The sequence below is a fragment of the Alexandromys fortis genome, unplaced genomic scaffold, assembly GCF_014885135.2.
Source record: "Alexandromys fortis isolate MF-2015 unplaced genomic scaffold, M_Fortis_MF-2015_v1.1 scaffold_176, whole genome shotgun sequence".
Lineage (NCBI taxonomy): Eukaryota > Metazoa > Chordata > Mammalia > Rodentia > Cricetidae > Alexandromys > Alexandromys fortis.
The window spans coordinates 379,583-401,855 of record NW_026068070.1 but is presented as its reverse complement, the minus strand read 5'-3'; the positions used below and the strand labels follow the sequence as shown (position 1 = coordinate 401,855).

Here is a 22,273-nt window from a genome sequence, read left to right as displayed (position 1 = left end):
TTGCTGGACAAGGCCTCCCCCAGCTCCCCACCCCCAGCATCTCAGTTGGGTTTCATTTGTGAAGTGGAGATAATAATAACCATAGGGTTATGAGGATTAAACGAGGTAATCTCTCTAAAGTGCTTAGCAGAGTGTAGCTGACTAAGTGCTGGATAAATGGGAGCTATTTTTAGTCCAGACCAGCATTTTCCCCTTTGAAAGCTGTCAATGGCTCTCTTCCTACAAGATAAAGCTCAAATGAAGTGAGAGGCAACCTAGCACAGAGAGGAAGGCTCCCCAGGGACAGAGATGTGTGACATCTGGCTGCACCATTCAGCCACCAGCTGATGCCTCTGAACCTCAGGTCTGTGTAACAAGCGGCAGTGGTGCCAGGATGATCCTGGGATACAATAAAAAAGCTGGTTCATGGCCAGCCCACAGTCAGTGCTATACACCCAAAAGTCTGATTTCCAGGCGTATCCTATTACATACCCCCTTCTCTACTCAGGGACCTGCAATGCTATATTTATTTTTAAAATTTTCTCTTTACTTTTATGTGTATCAGCATGTTGCATGCATGTATGTCTTTGCATCATGTGTCTGCCTGCTGTCTCTGAAGGCCAGGAGACGGCATCAGAGCTTTTGGGACTAAGTGAGTTGCCATGTGGGTGCTTGGAACCAGACCCAGGTCTTCGGAGAGAGTAGTCAATGCTCTAACTGCTGAGCCATCCGAATGCCACATCCACACTTGAAGGTCAGAGGGCAACTTTCGGGAGTCAGTTCTCTCCTTCCATCTTTTGAGTCCCCAGGGTTAAACTCAGGATCGCCAGGATTGGTGGCAGACATTCTTATCCACTGAGCCATCTCATTGGTCCCATACGGTTTGAGAGAAGGGCTTCTACTGAGATCTGGGGCCCATCGATTGGGCTGGGCTGGCCAGCCAGTGAGCACCAGGAATCTTCTGTGTGTGGGATTGTTAAATGGGCTGGAGGCATGAACTCAAGTCCTCTGTGTGGCCGGCGCATTACTGACTGGTTTCTCCTATTTAGTGAGACCCTTTTTATTCCGTACTTAGTCATGTCTTTATGGAAAAAGCAATCAGTCTGAAGTATTAGCCCCTTTTTGTCCCTCAGATGTAGAGAATGTATAAAGAATCAAATCTAAAAATAAGAGACCCCTCAAGTCTGCCCCTTAGAAAATCCAATTCAGAGCTGGGCACAGTGGCTCTCATGTGTAACCCCAGCACTCTGGAGGTAGAGGTAGGAGGGGTACCATCAACTTTAGGGCAGCCTGGGCTTTCTGGGGCAGAGTCTTAGAACGTGCTAGAATCCCTTTAACCATTGATTTAATCCTGCTGAGGGGCGGCCCCTTCAAGAACAAGACCCGTGCCCTAGCATCTCCAGACCCAGATGTGGGAACATCAAATAGAAATATTGGCTCAAAATGCTCTCCCACAGCAAGGTGGGGTGGCTAATGGCCGAAGGCAGGAAGCTCTTCCAGGCAACACTTGGAAATGAGGAGGCTGGGGCACTAAAGGACTGTGAGAGGGGCATATTCGGGAAGCTGCCACAGCTGACTCTCTAGAGTTCACTTGACAAAGTGACCACAGGGAACACACGGTTCAGGAGTGCAACCACACGCCGCTGTGTTCACAGGTGTAGAAACAGACACTGGAGAAAGTGTGTGGTGGGCTGTGGGGCTTCCAGGAGGGGAGATGGCCCTACACACCCCGTGGGGGGTCACTTGATGAGCATAAAGAAAACGAGAAGGACGAGAAAGTTAGGAAGCTTCTGGGCAGGCAGTCCGTTTGTTTGGGAGTCGTTTCCTCAGAGTATCCGCCACTTTCCGAGCGAAAGTGTACTAACTAGCTTCAAGCTAGAAGCATCTAACTGATGCTTCTCTGGTTACCAGAGTTTTGATTTTTGAAGGCAGAGAGCTAGAACTCTTAATAAACCTTGTAGCTTACTCATCTTAGTAGGTTAGGAACCAAAGTCCAGGGTCCAGGCTGTTTTATTTCCAACCCAAATACCGCAAATATACAGAAAATTGCCAGTACAAAGTTAAACACATCCAGATTTATTTACACAATGCTAAAGAAGTTTTGCGTTTTATTTCCATTTTGTGGGATTTTGCTATGGGTCTGGCTTTGCTGTATGAGTGACAGGTCTTTGAAACTTGATAACCCCACCTCACATGCAATGCTCTGTCCCAGGTGGGCAGACATCTGGAGTTTTCAGTGTACATGCAGTGGTGGTCACGATCCTGCTTAAACGCTGTCCCAGGAAGGCAGCTGCCCCTCACAGCCGGGGCGGGGCTGCATGCTCAGAAAGGGAACAATGGACAAGAGGGGAAGACGACAGGCACGTGGGGACCCTGAGCATATCTGTGCATGAGGAGAAAGAGAATGCAGCCCAAACCCTCCTCCCTGGTGCCTCAGAACACCAGGAAGTGGCAGAACCGCCGGGGGACAGGAAGTCACCAGACCACAGCTGAGGGCATGCGGAGGATGAGAACTGCACTAAAAATTCGGGCCGTACCGATAAATCATTAACATGTACACTATACAGTTTATACATGTATATATGTACACACACACATATATAAAGGTACAGATTAGCTTGTGTTATTCCATATAAACAGATACAGAAGAATGTACCGGTGTGAAAAAGTGCACGCAAGTCCTTGAAGACAATTTCAAGTTAGTGCTCCAATTCTTATGTTATAATGCATGGACCAGGAAATCAAGCTGCACCCGTGGTTTCAGTGACTCTACAGCAACCCATACCTGGCAAAGCACTGGCCAACAGGACACAAAGTCTGGTACCTGCTTGCCAACTCTGGGCTTCCCTGTCAGTATATCATATGGCAAATCTTAAACTTTGGTTTTGTTCCAAAAGACATTTAAGTTCACATTACTTTCCCTCTGGTGGGAAGACGATAAAAAAAATTGAAGCTGCATTCCTCCTTTTTAGCAATCTTTGTGCATCCCGACTGAGCTGAGAGGGCTATGCCAACACATGGATGAGCCCCTTGCCAGTATGCAGAGGGATGGGTTCTTCAGAGCGCTGGAGGTATGAAAGGCTCTACCCATATGGTTTACTTGCAGGGCAATAAAATGAGTGACGCCAAACCAGGCCTCTCATCGTGGGGCTTGATGGAAGGGTGCTGTGCCCCTCTCTGCATCCTAGCATCCTGATGAAGGGATGATTCGGTACAGTGTGCCCAGCCATGGCTTCTAGGCCTGACCAGCAAAGGAGCTGAAGGTGGTCCACAATACTACACTGCCAGAGAGGAAAAGCTAGGAAGCCCAAGAGCATGGGTCTGCACACCAGAGTCAGTTAAGGCTGACAAAGCTCCTGGGCCCCCTGTGGAGCTGCCAGCGCTCTCTGAAGGTCTCTGCTGCTGTGACCAGTGCCTTGTCACATCCAGCCCTGGCCTCAGGGCTCAGGAAAAACTTATGGCCCTGAGGTCTCAAGCAGAAAGCATGCTTTGGATTTAAAACTCAGGCCACTAGGGACTTTCTAATCTGTCTGAGCTACGTAACAGCACTAAATCCTATCGCTCAAGTCTCTAGACTCATCCTCTGCCCCCACAGGGCTGAGAGTAGTGGGATGCCCACCAGTGACAGTGCCAAGACAGAGCAGGACAAACCAAACTAGAAATCTTGTTTTTTGTTGTTGTTTTTTTTAAGACATAAAGAGCTTAAAAATCTTAAATCTCTGGCTGGGGTTGCATATTTGTGAATGTGACTGATTCTGAGAGCTACTGTAAGGGCAGTCCCCAAGCCCACAGAGCCAGCTAGCTGGGGGAAGACTCACTTCCTGTGCTCCCAACAGTGACCATCCACCAAGGCAGAGGGGACACTCCGGATTGCCATAGCTTTTTATTTCAGTCATGAAGCAGGGGAATAAAGTTTTGTTTTCTAAAGAGAAAACAATGCTCTGGAGAAACGCCACTGACCTGTCCTCGACCCCAGCAAGTCACACCGCTAGGAAGCTCCGTTCCAGATACTGAGCACCTTCCTGCAAGAACCATGGCTCAGAGTCTGAAGACCGGGGTGACTGACTCAATTTTGGCTGCTGAGCTCTATGGCAAGAACAGTGAGCAGCTTACGAGAGGATGTAAGCAAAGCAAGCAGAGCACTGACGGGTTCTACAGAAACCTCTGAGGGTTAGAGACCAGTGGCAACTCCATCAGAAAGTGAGTGACCACCGCCACACATTGCCTTATCTACCCACATCAGCCCCGGGATGTGCTGCACGTGGTGGGAGAGAGCCTTTCCCCTTTGGCAGGAGGTGAGGATGGACAGAAACTTTGATAAATTATGAGCTCGTATATCTTTGGAATTATTATAAATTTTAGAATCATACAAAAATCATACATTCCGGCTCTAACAAAGATGGATTCTCCTCATGGAAATGGTCCTAACTTCATTTTCTAGCAGAAGCTCCCCTGACTCATTAGCGGCAACACACAGCGTCTCCAGGACTCTCCGTCCACCTCCTCCCTCTCTCCTGCTGCTGCTCATTCTGGGGAGGAGTTAGCCATCTGCTCAGGCATTCTGACAAAAGTTTGGCACAGTTACTTTTTACTGACTTTCTAGCTACAAAGTGAAGTAGCAGCAAAATGGCATCTACTCAAGAGTCCCAGTTGTAACGATAGGGAGGAACCGCGGTGAGTAAAGCAGGGATAAGGGACCACCCACCACACCGCTGCCCTGTGTGCCCAGTATTCAGGCCGTACTAAAAAGGATTCATTACAGCTTTCCAATACCAGCTGGCCACCCCAAATCACCCGTCATATTCGATAACTTATTTAGTTTGGAAAAACATCAGATAGAAAACGTCCTTAAAACATGAAAGTGATGTACACACACGGCACCACCTAGAAGCACACCTTCAGTGGGGTCAGCCAAAAGATTCTGCCCAGAAATCATCAGTGGAAGCATGGGAAGGCTGAGAAGGATGGTCTGCTCATAGAACTTTGATCTTTAAAATGTTCATCGATCTGGAAACATCCCTAGTCCTGGTTCTATGGACAGCAGCAACGGGGGAGGAAGGAACAAGCAGCCATGGTTGTTCAACACTGAGCCTCACCATGGGTGCTAGGAAAATGGAAGGCTGTGACCGTCAGTCCTGGGGCTGCATTGTGCACTCAACAATGCGCTCTAGGAAAGACATGGAGGAGCCTGGGCAGGCTTCCAGGCCAAGCCTGCATCCTGTCCTTGAGAGGCCCACTGGCCACACAAAGCACAGTTTCAAAGAGCTCAGAGCAGCCAGAGTTTTGTCTTTAATAGGAGTTAGGCCTAGTCGACTCTCTGTTGCTCCCTCCTCCTTGCCGCAAGTTAAAAATATGGCCCTGTAAGTTTTCCTAATTTAATGTCTTGGAAGCGCGTGGTTAAGTTAGTTGCCAAAGGGCAATTAACAAGGGTATTGCCTAATTAAATGGGAACAGAAAAATCACCGTGGTCTATAGTCACGGTTGGGGGTGGGGTGGGGCCTGGAAGACATAGCAGGGCTGGGCTCAATGTTCTCTGAGCAGGGCTGTTCATAGATGGGGAAGAGCCGGCCAGCCAGTGCCAGTCACTGCACTGTTTCCTTGTTTCCTTCTCTGAGGCTGCTTCCCATGGCCAGCAGAGCCCAGGGACAGCACCAGGTACGACGTGAGAGCTGAGCTGACAGTGGAGTTGGCAGATGCCCGGGGGTAGGCACCACCCAGAACACACAAGATGGGGTCAGCGAAACAATCCCTTTGACTCCTATTTCATTTCCCTTGACACACAAACAAACCAACAGGAACCTAAAGCCCACATGTTTACAAAAGACAGAACTTGAAACAAAAAGTTAAAGAATTTAAAATTTCCCCCCCTCTTCTCCGAGCCAACTGTGAGATCAGCCAGGGTTCCCCACCCCCACCCTGCGTTCTTTAGTGTAGGTCCTTTGGGCTTGGATGAAGCAGCAGAAAAGAGCTGGGTCCGACGCACTGGGAAATTTATTTCCCCAAGTCTGTAGGAGGTACTGGGGCTCCACCCACGCCCGGTCCCAGCTTCTCTCAAGAGCTATTCCAGGAGGTCCTGAAAAGAAAGACACGCGTCACTGACAAACGAAGAAAGCTATTTTGAAAGCAATCGCCTACTTTCTCGGCTGGTCAGATTTTGTAGCCGGTTAGCGCTGCTTCTAGCTTATGCACAACTTGGTCCCAACTGTATCTTTAAAAACTTAAAATAGATTTATTTATTTTTATAAAATAGATTTATTTATTTTTATCTTACATGAATGGGTGTCTTGCCTGAGGATATGTCTGTGTACCATGAGCTCACCGGGCACCTTTGGAGGTCAGAAGAAGGCACTGAACCCCTGGGACTAGAGTTAGAGACAGTTGTGAGCCACCATTTGCAGAGAATGGAACCTGCGCTGTCTGCAGGAGTAGCCAGTGCTCTTAGCCTCTGAGTCATCTTTCTGGAGATTGTCTTGACCACAAGTAGAAAAATAAATTTTCTGTTTTGTTTTTTGAGACAGGGTTTCTCTGCGTAGCCCTGAATGTCCTGGAACTTGCTCTGTAGACCAGGCTGGGCTAAACTCACAGAGATCTACCTGCCTCTGCCTCCTAATAGTGCCTGGATTAAAGATGTGCACCACCATTGCCTGACTGCAAAATAATTTCTTAAGACTGAAATTTTAGGCTAATTTCTCAAGAAGGTGTCTCACCTCATCTGAATCATCATGGTAACCGCCTTTAGCATGGGAGGCTGTGTCCAAAGCGTCCACCCCGTCAGCCTCGGCGTGCTGCTGCAGCACAGAGTACCGGTGGACCAGGAACCTGGGGAGGACACCGCCGTTAGTTTCCCGAGCTGAGTAGGGAGCATTTCTTATAGCATGGGGTTTCCTCTGATTTCCACTCTCATGGCCGTGCAGATATAATAAGATATGAGACTTGGGCCTGAATCTTGAGGGCTATTTCTCCACCTAGCTTTCAGTCAGGAGAAAGGGATCACGTGGGCCACAGTGGCATTTTCTGGCTTGGGTTCAGGACCTCTGATCCACTTCCCCGCTTCTTACCTTCCGCCGCAGACATATTTCTTCACAATGAGCACTCCTGCTACAACTGTGACCAGCATCAGTCCCACGATGGCCAGGATAATAGGGACAGAATTCGACTTGGAATTCTTGATAATTAAAACACAAACAGAGATGCAGTTAGGCACACATAGTCTAGGGCTTCCAAGAGGCTGCCCGTCGCTTTGAGTGACCTACAGTCCAAGGCACTGAGTTCGGGCACTTCTCCACCCCCCAGATGAACCGTCTCAGTGTGACCAGGAGGCTAGCACACCAGCACGGGAATCTGAACTCCAATTGCCTAGACGCTGTAGGGCAGGGTCCTCAATGTCAAAGTTACCGTGGAAGCTTTGGCAACTGCCTCAAATCAGGCACGTCTAACCTGACATGGCAAGGCGAAGCTGCCCTCTGTAAACGTCCTGCTTGAGAATTGCTCAATTACGTGCCCCACCCCACCGCCTAAAGAATTCACACTTTAAATACGTGTACAATTTTGTGCTGGGTCACCTTCACAGCTATTCTTGGCTGCACGTAGCCCTGGGGTCACGGGGTGGACACACCTAGAAGATCACTATGGTCACGCTGACTATTCCTTGCCCCTTGTTTACAACTCCTGGAGCTTAAGGGTGGAGCCGGAGTGAGACTGAGAATAGTCTGAGTGAATCTACAAGGAAGCTAGCGTCTTCCAAGACGTGTGTCACTGCTCTTCCAGGAAGGCCACTATATGACATCAAGATTTCTGTTGTTACTTAACTTCTGGCATGTTTTTACAAATAAGCCTTATCATATCATTGTTTCGTGTAACCTACCTGCTTCTGAGTAGGAGATATGAAGTGTGTGTTTTCAGTGTATCCAAGAGGAGGCGGAGCTGGATTCTGGGACAAGCTGTGTCCCTGTGGGCGGGAGTCCTGTGCAATCACACACACAAACACTCTGAGGACAGCCACCAGCAGTCCAGGGCAGGGGTGCAGAGAAGGAGGAACTTGCCCCCTTACAAATACACACACCCACACACTCTTCCCTTGTCGCCTTCGGGTCCCACCCTTGTCAGGGTCTCATCCCTTAGAACAGCACGGAGGAGGGGCTGCGGTTGTCAGGTCAGATTAGGGAGCTGGGTCCTCAGCTCATTTCCGTCACTCCGTCACACTGTGACATCTGCTGCACCACCCGGCACAGCACCATGCTTCCTAGGGCCTGCTGTGAAGTGGTCCACAACTGACTGCTCTTCAGCTTCTTACTTGACAGCTCAACAACCCTCCCTCCTGTGCAGGGCTCTATGTGTGCACAAATCTCCAGTCCACATCCCTTCATGGTATTTTATATTTCCCCCCCCCCCGAGGCTTGTTTTTAGTTTAGTTTAGTTTTTTTTTTTAAATATTTATTATGTATATAATATTCTGTCTGTGTATGCCTGCAGGCCAGAAGAGGGCACCAGACCTCATTACAGATGGTTGTGAGCCACCATGTGGTTGCTGGGACTTGAACTCAGGACCTCTAGAAGAGCAGCCAGTGCTTTTAACCTCTGAGCCATCTCTCCAGCCCCTAGTTTTTGTTTTTTAAGACAGGGTTTCTCTGTGTAGTCCTAGCCTTTCTGGAACTCTCTCCCTAGACCAGGTTAGCCTTGAACTCAGAGATACACCTGCCTCTGCCTCCCAAGTACTGGAATTAAAGGCATGCCCACTGCCCAGCTTTGTTTATTTGTAAGGTGTAGGGGTGTGTGTGTGAGGGTGTATGTGTAGTCATGTGTGAGTACAGTACCTACAGGATCCCTTGGAGCTGGAGTTGCAGACAGTTGTGAGCTGCCTGACAAGGGTATGTACTGCTGACTGCCAAGCCACCTCTAGCTCCCATTTGTTTTGGAGAGAGTGTCTCATGCAGCCCAGGATGACCTCAGACGAGCTATGTGAGAGGTCTATATGTATATCCTCCACTCACTGAACACAACTTTTAAATATTTTTTCCTGAAGAACTCTGGGCCTCAGAAACTCCAAAACTCCATGCTTTGAGACCTTCCTAACTTTACACTATACCATTTCCCCCAAGCACACACCAGCTCTTAGCGGGGTGACCTTGTCACTGGGGTACGTGATGGGTCCTTTGCCCTGACAGCTTCCTGTGAATGTTCTGCAGAAGCATTGTGGACAACTCCATACTAGTGCCAAAGTGTAACTGGTTTTTCCTGGCATAACGTGAAATCCCACCTGTACCTGGAACCTAGATCCGTTTTTAACTCACCTGCTTCTTGGGATTCAAGAAGTTGCTCGTGCATTTCTTCTTCAAGTCTTTTACTTCTCGGGCTGGATTCATCCCCCCTTGGCATCTGTCTCCTGGGATTTTCCGGTACCTGAAAGATAGGAGATTGTTCACCAGGGCTGGCAGGGGCTGTTGTTTTCTGGGGGAAGGCATAGAGTCAGCAGTCAGGGCCTCTGGCTGGGGTGCGCCTGACCATTGCTTTGTAGGAGTGGCCATCTATCTCGCGGGCTGTGGGGTAGATGGAGCCTCGAAGAAACAAGTTTGTGAAAGTCTCCCAAAATGTTGTCAGTGATGGTGACAGTGATTGAGGTAGGCACTGGGAAGCACAGTAATAACACAACGGTCGGTCGGTGCCAATAGTGACACCTGTCAGCAAACTGGGCTCCAAACTCACCTCAGCGAAGAGGGTCTCTACAGAGTAGCGGAGAAGCCAAATGGCTGCTCCAACACATGATGTTTGTATTAGATGTGCAAGAAGCATCACACAATAAACACCACACACACACACAAAACACACATCACAAACACAGCACACACCACACACACAGCACACACTTCACACACACATACATATATACCACACACACCACACTCAAGTCTCAGACAAAAAAGGGAGGAAAGGAAGAGAATTTTATTTTTTAAGAACATAAGAATATATTCCTGGGTTCTTGCCTCTTTCCAGAAAACAAGATTTGAAAATGGCAGAAAGTTCTCATCTCTGGGAAACAGAAAACCTTACAAACCCTCAAGCTTCACTTGCTTTTGAACTGACTTTAAAAAGCACCAGTGCCGGGCAGTGGTGGCACACGCCTTTAATCCCAGCACTCGGGAAGCAGAGGCGGGCTGTCTCTGAGTTCGAGGCCAGCCTGGTCTACAAGAGCTCCAGGACAGGCTCCAACGCTAGAGAAACCCTGTATCGAAAAACCAAAAAGAGCACCAGTCTCAAGGGTCAAACAGCTGTTCCTCACCAGCTGAGTTGTAGCGAGGTTGTGATGATCATGGCCGCCTGTGTTCATTTTTAGGGCCTTTTGTCGTTTCATTTTTTTTTAATATTTACTTACTTATTATGTATACAATATTCTGTCTGTGTGTATGCCTGCAGGCCAGAAGAAGGCACCAGACCTCATTACAGATGGTTGTCAGCCATCATGTGGTTGCCGGGAATTGAACTCAGGACTTTTGGAAGAGCAGGCAATGCTCTTAACCTCTGAGCCATCTCTCCAGCCCCGTTCTGTTTTAAGGCAGGGTCTCACACTAGTGGCTCTGGCTGTCCACTAGGTAGACTAGCACTAGGTAGACTAGCCTGGCCTTGAACCCACAGAGATTGGCCCACCTCTGCTGGAATTAAAGGTGTGCACAGTTTTCACGCCCAGCAATTTTTTTTTTTTTTTTTTGATTTTCGAGACAGTGTTTCTCCGTAGCTTTTGGTTCCTGTCCTGGAACTAGCTCTGTAGACCAGGTTGGCCTCGAACTCACAGAGATCCGCCTGCCTCTGCCTCCCCTCTGCTGGGATTAAAGGCGTGCACCACAACCGCCCAGCCATGCCCAGCAATTTTCCTGGACTTAAAAGGCCATTTTTGTTGAAAACACAACTCAAGTGACTTTCCAAGTGACCTTCTGAGTGATCTACCACAATCCGATGGGTGACCTTTGGCATTAAAGGACCCCAAACCTGTAACTTCAGACTATGGGAGCACTGCTTCTGAGCATGTCCTGTTCTGAGAGGAGCTGTTCTGAGGGGAAGCCACGCGTGTGCAGGGCACCGACTGTCTCACCTCTCTTCACGTTTATTCACGTCCTCTCTTCTCCAGACAGGGTTTACCTAAGCAGGGCTGGCTAGCCTAGGAGCCGTGTGATGCAGACTGGTGGTGAACTTAGGCCGACCCTCCCGCCCCAGTAGCCTGAGTGCTGGGGTTCCACACAAGCGCTGCCCCGTCAACTTTCATCCTGTTCTTTATCCCACAAGTATTGCTAAACCCCGTCCTTAGGACTGTGGACTTAAAACGTGTTCTCAGGTTTCTATAAGCTTGGCTACCTCCTCAGGAAGTCCTGTTTGGCAAATGCATTGTTTTGTTTTTGGCTGAAATTCTATGAGGCAGGCAGAACAGGCATGGGTCCAGGGCTGGGGGTGGGGAGCGGCACTGTCTGTGGGGTATTTTGTGTCGTTTCAGGGCCAGCACAGGCTCAGCACTTCTGTGTCATGCTGGCCGGCGGCACATGTCTGTCCCTTTCCACTGCACCCAGAACTCAGATCCCGAGAGAGCTTATTAACAAGAAGCACAAGGATGAGAGAGGGGTGTCCATCAGCCGAGAGGGCTTCTGGGCCCCCTTTGAGCTGCACCTTCTCCTGTGGGGGCCACTGGAATATGAAATTAATTAAAATGGAAAACGCAGTTCGTCAGCTGCGCTGGGGTCAAGAGCCCCAGGAGGCCGATGGCCGCCATCTGGACATGGCAGATGACGCACTATTTTATCATCACAGTAGGTCTACTAGATGGTGCTTTCATGAATGTTCTGGAATACTGCTCATTCAGAACTACATGGATATAAGCTGCTCTGGCCAGAGCAATGAGGACCTTGCCAGGGAAGGGCCATCTTACCCATTTGTCGTCAGGTGCTCCTCTTTGCCATACAGACAGAATTCTAACTCGTGCCCCTTCAGTTCCGGCTGCTCGACACACTCTGAGGCATTTTCTGGACGGAAGTAGCCAAAGTCACTGCAAGAATCAACAAGGACGCTTTTGAGGTTGCCTGCAAGCCAGCACATTGCCACTAGTCAAGAGGGGGGTTGACATTCCTGTCAAGGATGCTCCAACTGAGGTGTGAACAGTTGCTAAGGTGGTGGTATCTTGGCAGGTATGCTCCTGAATGTGGATCTTCAGTACCTCCCCAGAGGACTGTGTGAAAGACTTGGTCCCCAGTGGGGTGCTACCGAGAGGTGGCAGAGTCTTTCTAGGGGCTTAGTGGAGAGGCTGCAGGCACCTGGGGCTCTTCCTACAACAGGCCTGGGGAAGGGCCAGACTGCTGCTTACAGTAGGGCAGGGTCCCTAACAACAGATCTAGATTCAGACAATTCTTGCCTTCACCTCCACATGTCACTCATTAATTGTTGCTCTTGGGAATACGTGTTCTTATATTTTCTCTCCTGTCCCTCTTAGCTTCTTAGATAGCCCTAGGCTCCAATATGAACACCCCTTCCTGCCCTTCACCTCTCTGTGTACGTGTGCATGCACTTGGCATGTATATATATACATGTATAAATGTCCACACCCATGCATATGGGTATGGGGACCAGAAGTCAATGTCAGGTGTCCTCTATACTCTGCCCCTTATTTTTGGAGTTAGGGTCTCTCACTGAACGTGGAGCTCACCAACTGACTGGGGAACTCCGGATTTGCCTGTCTCCCCTATGCCTACCACTGAGGTCACAGACCTTCCTGGATGCACAGAGGCAAATGCCACCACTCATCGGCACTTAGCTCGGTGGCACCTCCGCCACAGGGGACTCTCCTCCTCTCTTCACCTACCAGCTACTGTGTGTGTGAGTCTGCGGGAGATGGGAGCTTCATGGTGGTGCTGTCCGTCTTAGACAGTAAAGGCCAAGGGGATTCCCAGGCCAGATCCTCCCCACGACCAAGTGCTCTGTAGGATCACAGCCCTTCAGGGAACAGTGGCAGCTCAGGGGAGGGGTCAAGGGCAGGAAGCCCTGTGTAAGTCAGAGGTGAGTGGAGCGAAGAGTGCTTCCTGTGGGATGGAGACAGGAGGAGCAAGACAGACCTGCATCTCCTTCAGGTCTGCATTCTGCTGTCACTACACTGTAGCTCAAGGAACTAAGGGAGGCAAGGCTACATCCTCTTTCTTTGTCCATGTGCTCTGGGACCCGCTTTTACTTCCCGCCAGCATCTGTCACAAGCAGTTCTTATTTGCCCCAACTCATTTGAGTGACACTGGCCTCTTTCACATCAACACCAGAGCAAGGAAGTACTCTTCATCCCTGGTGGTCCTGAACTCTAGGGAGTCCATCGTGGTGGCCTCTAAACCTCAGTGAGACCTAGGGACCATGAACAGATTGACGTCACCTCTAGTGTCAGGATCAGTCTTGCCAGTGATCCAGAACCTAACACCTTCCGGCAGGCTGTCTGCAAAGCCCAATCTCCTCCCTGTCCCAAACCACTTTTCCTGTTGTATTTGGCTCATAATTCTATATACTGCACCCCACCCCCATGCCCAAATCCTTCTTCCTTTTTAAAACTTAATTTTTTTTGAGACAGGGTTCTCATATATCCCAGGTTATTATTGAACTCACTATGTAGCTGAGGGAGACCTTGAGCTTTTGATCCTCCTGCCTCTACCTCCTAGATGCTGAGATTATTAGCATGACTCAACATAATTTATTTGATGCTGGGAATTGAACTCAGGGTTTCATGCATGCAGGCAAACACTATACCAACTGAGTTACTTGCCAAGACCATTTTCCTTCTCACATAATTTCTGTCCTTCCCACTGTGTCCAGTGACTGACTAGCATAATAAAATAACCCGTCTAAATGTTAGCAATGTTCGGTTCCCTTTCTTGTGCTTCCCTTTTGTGCACACCAGGCAGGAGGCATCCAGTCTGGGGGAAAGGAGAGTCAGTAGTGTTTCCACCTCCCCACACATGGGACAGGGGTGACAGAGGAATCTGGGGAGTGCTGTTACCAGAGGAAGTCTTCCAAGGAACAGGGACAGAAGGAGGGCTGCTTGGCCGCCACATAGTCTCGCCCGTTCTGACAGACAGATGACTTTCGTAGCCGGAGGAACTGTTCTTTATAGCCCAAGATGCAGCCATCTTTGTAATCTCCAGGGTCTGTGGAGTGTGCCAGCCATGTGGTATAGTCATCCTCTTCACCTAAAGGGCAGACAGAACGTTCAGGAAGTCAGCGCAACACACAGCCCACCTATAAAAGAGAGAGGCAGCTGCCAGGAAGGAGGTGGAGACAGGTGCGGATAGCTGATTCAAAGTGACTTTAGTCTAGAACCTCCCACAGCTGCACTTCCTGTGACAGAAGAAGACTAGAGAGAAGACCAGCCGATGGCGAACCATCTTGCCTTCTGCTGGGATTAGAGGCAACCTCTGTTTTAAAGTGAGGCTGTATAGGGAGCACTAGGGTCTCCCCAAACCAAGAGGCTGCTGTCTGCAGTGATGGCCTGGGCACTCCATCCCCGGAGTTGTAAGAGACAAGCAGTCATGTTTCTCATCCTGGGGCTCTTTGTTTAGTATAAGACAATGAGGCAAGAGCCCGGCCTGATGTGACCACACATAGTTGGTTTCAAGCAGAAGGGAAAACAGCCTCTGCTCAGCTTCTCTCTAGAGGCCACTGACTCTCTGACACCAGATGTTGACATCCGTTTCTGCTTTAGCATTCCACATCATCTACTCTTAGGAAAATTGATGTGGGATGGCCTTCTGTATATGTGTTGCTTTTATTGGTTAATGAATAAAGCCGTTTTGGCCAATGGCTTAGCAGAATAAAGCTAGGCAGAAAATCTGAGCAGAGATGGAGTAAAAGAGTAGGCGGAGTTGAGGGAGACACCATGCAGCCACCGAAGGAGAAAGATGCCAGAACATTACTGGAAGGCCACAGCCTTGTGGTGATACACAGATTAATAGAAATGGGTTAATTTAAGATGTAAGAGCTAACTAGAAATATGCCTGAGCCATTGGCCAAACAGTGTTATAATTTGAAGTTTATAAATTATAATTTATAACAGTGTGATTATTTGGGTCTGGGTAGTTGGGAAACAAAAGTGTGGTCTCTGTTTACAGAAAATCCTCACAGCTTGGAACCTAAAGGGTGGTGCCTGGGTTTTACTTTCGGGGCTTGAAGCCAGCCTGCTAGGGAGCAGGTACCTAACAAATATCTCAACGATCTTAATCTTGAGAGCTCATAGAGAACTCCCTGCTGAGGGACAGACACGCAAGGCAGCTCCTTCCAGCCTCTTCACTCCAGTCTGAAGACAAGGGCCTCAGATTTCAAACCACACTAAATGTCTTATAGAAGGGTGAGGCCAGGCTGACAGCCCTGTGTCACAGGAGCTGAAGGATTAACTGAACACTTGTCTCTAAAATGAGTCAGACTTTAAGCCCTTGATTATACGACGCCAACATGGAAACGGGGCTTTCCTTTAGCCTCCATTTTCTCATTGACACGACGAGCGGGTTTCCCTGTGACGCTGTGGGGCACCATGCGCTGACACTTTCTTCCTGATGCCCTTGGTACCTGCCCAGTGTTCACTCTAGAGCCTCAGCTAGGGCCTGCATTCAAACTATACCCCCAGCGAGACTCCCTCCCTTCAGTGTTCTGAGTGGCAGGACCACGGAGCGGTCCTTGCGAACACTTCCCTTCAAAGTTGGCTCTCCACTGTCCCACAGCACCTGCCTACAGAGGGGCGACCCCCTCCCCATGTCACAAAATAATCTCCAACAAACACATTCAGGTATACTATTCTTACTAGCCAGAAGACTGGCTATTAAAGTACTAAAGATCCCTCTTCAGTGCAAAGCTACACTGTCCTATACGGCAGCCCTCGCCCACGCGGCTGGGATGAACTGAGACATGCTAGGGTTTGTTGACTTAGAAGGAAAGAAAGTGAACTATCCCAGCAATCTTTCACACCACTCACATGCTGAAATGATGTTCTGGACATTTATAGACAATTCTATCACCTTCTATTTTATAAGGCAGACGACAGAATAACTCAAATTACACAGGCGCCCCTTGTATTCTTTGCACAGTGCTAGCCCCAGGACTGCTCTGCTATTCCACTGCTGGACTGCCCACACAGAACATCTCCCGTCGCCTTCCGTGTGCATTTGACTGTCCTGGTTGAAAGAGGTTCCTCTGTGATGGAGGTGGGTCTTGTAATAATAAAGAAACTGCCTCGGCCCTCATAGGACAGAAAATTAGGTAGGCGGAGTAGACAGAAGAGAATGCTGGGAAAAAGAAGCTTAGTCAAGGAGTCGCCATGATTCTCCTGCTCCAGACAGACACAGGTTAAGATCCTCCCTGGTAAGCCAGCTCGTGGGCTACACAGAATATTAGAAATGGGTTAGAACAATATGTAAGAGCTAGCCAATAAGTATCTGGATCTAGCCTGGCCAGGCAGTGTTTGAAAGAATACAGTTTCCGTGTAATTATTTCTGGGCATAAGCTAGCCATGCGGGCGGCCGGGTGCCGGGGACGCAGCCCCGCCGCTCCTATTTCAACACCTGTCGCCCAGACGTGATGGGCTAAATCCACTTAAAAACCTGAGAAGGCTTAAAAATAAGGGAAACAGAGTTTAACACAGAGTTTTGCTCTCTGTTGGTGGCGTGCCATAAAGAGATTTCCTGATTCAGCAATAGCAGCAGAAAAAAAGCTGCGTCATTTTAAAGCACGGCTTCCTAGGGCTGTACTGCCAGGGTGAACTCTGGCTTTAAAGCATTTCAAGGCTTTTACGGGACTGGATGTTTGTGTTCCCGCTTGGGATCGGAGGAGAGTGCTCTGAGACCTTGCAGATGGCTCAGCGCTCCCCGCCTGTACCTGGGCAGAAGGCAGAATCAGGCTTAGGCAGGCGGAAGAGCATGGCGGATTCCTGCCGCCATACAGACTGTTTTCAGACTGCGCAGTGCTCTGCATGTCAGATTTGGCTGTAACTTGGATGAAAAGAGTTTCTGTGCTGCACACTCAGTCTCAGAATTAAACTGCTGATTGCGGCTCCAATGTGAACTGCTGTGTGCCTGGAACTGTGCTCAGCTCAGAAGCACCAAATGACTCTGAGGCAGGAGCGGCTGCTCCATGCTGAACTGTGCAGATCTCAGGCAGGAACTACCGTAATTACCTTAAAACTGCGCAGTTAAGGTTTAACTGGGCAGGACACAGGCAGTACCGTGTTACCTGTACATGGTGCAACTTAAGTTTTTAAGAACTGCTTAACATTTTAAGAAATGCTCCTGGATAGTGAAAAAATTACAGATTCACAGTAAAACAGATTCAGACATAAAAGACCACACTGTTAGATGAATGTACGTAGGCTTGGGAGAGAGAAGAAAAAGAATATAAAGAATAAAGTTAATGTCTTAAAAAGAAAAAGGGTAAAGTCTTTAAAGAGACAGAGTACAGAAGTACAGATAGTTATAGATTAAGAGAAATAAAGAAAAATAAGCCACGTAAAAATGGAAAATTCACAGAGAGTCTGGATTATGTACATTGTGTTTTCTTTAAAATTTTTGACTGTGAAGGAGCTAAGTACAGAGAGACATTTCATTATATGGGCTGCTAAGCTGAACCTGCACATATGTTCTAAAGGTATCTTGACTTCAGAATTTGGATCTAAGGTTATGATGCTTTGGAAAAGTCCTTCTTTGGTTTTCACAGAGGATGTGACCCTGTGGATTGCATCTATTCCGATTTGGTATGATAGACCACGCCCTCCTGAAAGGTTGCTGTGAACACCCTCCAAAAATTGCTTCGCTCAACTGCCAACTGAGATGAAACTAGCACACAGGTTATACCATGAACGACCTAATTAACGACACCCCTATTCAGCAGGAAGCAGTTTGGAGAGAAAAAACTACGCCCATGTTCCCAAATATTGTTTATAAATGTTCTTTTACATTTAAAGGGGGATATGATATAGATATGAATAATTTGCATTGGTATGGATTTTAAGGTCAATTTTGTTATATGTATATGCATTTTTTATATTGATTAAGGTATTGCGATTGTGTAGTTCATTTAAAAATGTAATGTATAACTAGGAAATATAGGTTGTTAATGGATAATCATCGCTAATAGTCAAGCTTGTAGTCATGTTAGTTAGATTTTCTAGATATATAGAGATATCTTTCAGTTAGATAGGCATTCTTCATATCTTTCAAAGACTGTAGAATATGGCATTTTAAATGTTTTAATAATTTAGGGCTTTTCATGACAATGAGACACGTCTGCTCCTGGCAGCACCAGCTACTTCAAGAGGAAGATGGGCATCGAAGAGGATCCTTGTGGAGTTTGATAGCCATTTGGGCAAGAAACTGCTCTTGCCTGGACTATTGCATAAACTGGACACAGAGAACCCGCAAAGAGAGGACTGCTGAACTTGCCTAAAGGTGAGATGGTCTTTCGCGGTTCCGGACTCATGAAAGAGTCTGAGAGACATTCTGCAGGACACAGCAGAAAATGACTGAACTGTCTTTGGAATTTCTTGCTTGATGAGAATGTCTGCTGAATACTACGGGCCTGAAGGCCGAAGATGGATGCCCCATAGGTACAGAGGAACTTTGGGTGACTGTCCAGGCAGCGAGATGTCTCTGTCATTTCTAGAGTTTTCTTATTTCTTGTTTACTTAGATAATATTATATCCTTCTGGAGTCTTTGATGGAGTTGAAGAATGAATAGTTATAGTTTTCCTTAGTTATGATAAGAGATAAAATAGATATAAATATTATAACTGTAATTCTTACTTGATAACTTTTGTGATATATAATTTTACTATGTTAAAGTTAAAGCCTTTCTTTTTTTGTTTAAACAGAAAAAGGGGAAATGATGGAGGTGGGTCTTGTAATAATAAAGAAACTGCCTCGGCCCTCATAGGACAGAAAATTAGGTAGGCGGAGTAGACAGAAGAGAATGCTGGGAAAAAGAAGCTTAGTCAAGGAGTCGCCATGATTCTCCCGCTCCAGACAGACACAGGTTAAGATCCTCCCTGGTAAGCCAGCTCGTGGGCTACACAGAATATTAGAAATGGGTTAGAACAATATGTAAGAGCTAGCCAATAAGTATCTGGATCTAGCCTGGCCAGGCAGTGTTTGAAAGAATACAGTTTCCGTGTAATTATTTCTGGGCATAAGCTAGCCATGCGGGCGGCCGGGTGCCGGGGACGCAGCCCCGCCGCTCCTATTTCAACACCTCTGAATGGGTTCTTTGGGAAAAGGAGTTTACAAATCGTGACTGGGAAACGCTGAAGGAGATACTCACAATTCCGCTCAAGGATGTCTTTGAAGTCGACCGTGTAGGAGACCCACTGGCGGGTGATGAAGGACTCTGTGAACCCCCAGATGCTGATGTTCATGGACCGGGCTCCAGGCTCCGAGGCCAGGCCAGTGAAGTAGATGGGCTCCTGTGTGAATGCGTAGCTCTGCCAGCACTGGCCCTCATCTGTGGAGAACCTGCAGCCGGAGCCAGAGAAGGATCATGACAGAGGACCAGCGTGGACTGGGAGATCAGGGACGCATCTAGCTGTTGGTCCCCGGTTGGAGGAAACCCTTGTCTGACAATACCGCTAGCTGGCAGGGTCTGAGAAGGGATTCATTCATAGAACACATGGGAGAAAATACCTCTTTCCAAGGAAGAAAAAGGAGTAACCGAGGGAAGAACGAGTTTCTAAAGTGATAGAATCCAAATCAATGGGAATTTAGATAGTCTTGAAATACCTCACATTTTTTGTATCATTTGTACTTGAGTCTAACTCAGAGTGCTTGGGAAATCTATATTTTAGGGAGGGGCGAAAGAAGATCAATTTTTGTCATTTAGTTGTGGTGTGTGAATGCCACAGAGCTTGGGTAAGAGGACCACTAGCCGGAGTGTGTAGTATGTGTGTGTGTTTAGTGGTAGGGTCTGTTCTTTCCTTCCACCATGTGGGGGTCTAGGTATTGAAAACTGTGATCATCAAACTTGGCAGCAAACACCATTACTTGATGACTCAAGGGGGGGGATCATTTTCATTGATAAATACACAGCTAGGAGGAGGAAAACGCAGTGTCACTTGATCTGGGATGCTCTGAACATACCCCCCCCCCCCCCCCCCCCACCCGAGCCTTCGCTATAGTTCTGCGGAGTCTACCAAGGTAAACCAGGGCCCATGACTCTGCAACGAGCCCAGGAGCTGCCCCGTCACTGCCCTCTACACAGATACGTGTGGGAGCCGAGAGCATGCATACTTAATCACATTGATAGGGCGGTTGCTGTGCTCAATGGCCACGATGATGCCTCCGGAGTCCAGGATGGTGTAATAGTGGGGCCCTTCCAGCATCTTCGCCCAGGAGTAACCCCCATCATCTGAGATGTACACGTCTGGGACCATCACCGAGATGGCGTCTCCCACGCTACCTGCAGAGACAGTGACCATTAGCAGACATAAAACATGAAGCAAAAAGGACTTACTGATAAGAACACTTCTGAATGAAGTTACTACTCTATTCTTCACCAGATCTGTTATACTAGAAAGAAGGCCATCAAAACTTGGGTGTTGCTACTGCCAGTGAGAGTCTATTAAAAACCCAAAGCATTGTTATAATGCGGGAAATTCCATCCAGTCATCATATTCTAATTACCTGCAGCTGTCCGTGTGACACAGCCTAGTGTTGTCTGACTGAATCTTAAGTTGAGGGACTGTCTGGGTCAGACTGGCCCAGAACCACGTCTGTGACTGTCTTGATTAATGACTGACGTGGGAGGGTGCAGCCCACTGTAGGCAGCATCAATCCTTTAGCAGGTAGTTCTGGGTTGTATAAGAAAGTTGTATGAGGAAGAAGGCTAAGCATGAGCCTGTGATTTGGAGCCCGGGAATAAGCCCAAAACAGGCTGTTCCATGGTCCCTGCCCTGACTTCCTTCAACGATGAACTGTGACCTGGAAGTATAAGATGAAATAAATTCTTTCCTCCTCAAGTTGTATTTGACCAGGGTGGTTTATCAAAGCAACAGAAAGGAAACAAACAGAACAGAAGCCACTTGCAGTGACTGTTTTTGCAGTGGGGGGGGGTAGGAGAGGTGTCTCAAAGGCAGTGCTGTCTCCCTGTGCTTGGCAGCTTCTATCCACAATGGCGCAAGGGGAGGGCTCCTTACCATGAGCGATGACGATGCCCACAGCGTTGGGCTCCGAGAGTGGAGCCATTGGGACATTCAGCTTCTGGGAGATGCTGTAAGAAGCATGAATATGAAGGCTGCACTGTGGAAAGAAACCAAAGCGCAGATTACAACCAAAGGCATAATGTCCTTATTCCACAGAGACTCCCGGTAAGAATCTGATTGTAACTCAAACCTCAGTGTGATGATGTTTAAAACAAACAAACAAAAACCTTGGTGAAGCTCATTTCATAAAATGTGCTCTCTGGTTTTTAGAGTATATATTCTCACTTAACCAGTCTTCAGAACCTTCTCATCTTGGAAAACTGAAACCATTACTTTAAAGCAACAAGGCTCCACGTCTGTCTCTCTAGATCTGACTCCACTAGGCTCCCGCATATAAATGACATCACACAGAGTTTGTCTTTCTGTAACGGGCTCATTTCACTCAGCACAGTGTCTTCAGGGTTGACCTCTATTACAGCATTTGTCGGAATTCCCTTCCAGGCTGAATAATACTCCATTGTGTGTGAGTGGAGGTGGAGGAGTGTGTACTATATTTTATTAATCCATTCTACTATTGATGGAGTTATTTCCATTTCTTTGGCTGTTGCAAATAATGTTGTCATAAACATAGGCGGCAGGACTCTGCCCTCATTTTTTTTCCCAGCTGGGCACTGAATCAAAAGCTTTACACATATTATTAGGTAAGGGCTCTATAACTGAGATACATCCATAGTCCTTACTTTTAAATTTTTATTCTGATATTAGGTATTATTAATTTGGCTGGCTGGCAATTCTCCTGCCTCAGTTGATTTGCCTGGTGGCTGGGATGACAGACATCCCTAAGCTTAGTTCTTTTTTTTAAAATATGGATATAGAAGCATAACTGATATACAGGTTAATGTTTCACTGAGCACAGATACAAAAATCCTCGATAGATGCTAGCAACTAAATTCAAAAACATTGTTGCCATTTGCCACGATCAAGTAGGAGTCATCTTTGGGATGGCAGGATGGCTCAGTGGTATGCAATTCCATTTATACAATATACCACATTAGCAGAATGAAGAACAAGAAAGAAACATGCAATCATCTTCATAGGTGCAGAAAGTCTTTTGATGAT

General features: G+C 47.7%; 1 protein-coding gene across 5 annotated transcripts in view; it reads right to left on the bottom strand.

The window, feature by feature from the left end:
- Window positions 1-2,034: 2,034 nt before the first annotated feature.
- The window catches only part of Sort1 (sortilin 1), an 84,614-nt gene continuing 64,375 nt past the window's right edge, over window positions 2,035-22,273 (bottom strand). For 2 of the 5 annotated variants that reach the window (XM_050120934.1, XM_050120936.1), the window contains exons 12-21: window positions 21,149-21,251; window positions 20,244-20,412; window positions 19,282-19,472; window positions 13,985-14,174; window positions 11,888-12,004; window positions 9,270-9,378; window positions 7,844-7,942; window positions 7,038-7,144; window positions 6,687-6,798; window positions 2,035-6,052 (exon numbers count right to left, since the gene is read on the bottom strand). In XM_050120934.1, the coding sequence (XP_049976891.1) occupies window positions 6,038-6,052; window positions 6,687-6,798; window positions 7,038-7,144; window positions 7,844-7,942; window positions 9,270-9,378; window positions 11,888-12,004; window positions 13,985-14,174; window positions 19,282-19,472; window positions 20,244-20,412; window positions 21,149-21,251 (1,212 nt within the window). In that variant the 3' untranslated portion in view covers window positions 2,035-6,037. The remainder of the gene's footprint in view (window positions 6,053-6,686; window positions 6,799-7,037; window positions 7,145-7,843; window positions 7,943-9,269; window positions 9,379-11,887; window positions 12,005-13,984; window positions 14,175-19,281; window positions 19,473-20,243; window positions 20,413-21,148; window positions 21,252-22,273) is intronic. The other 3 variants (XM_050120937.1, XM_050120938.1, XM_050120935.1) reach the window with 2 other exon arrangements.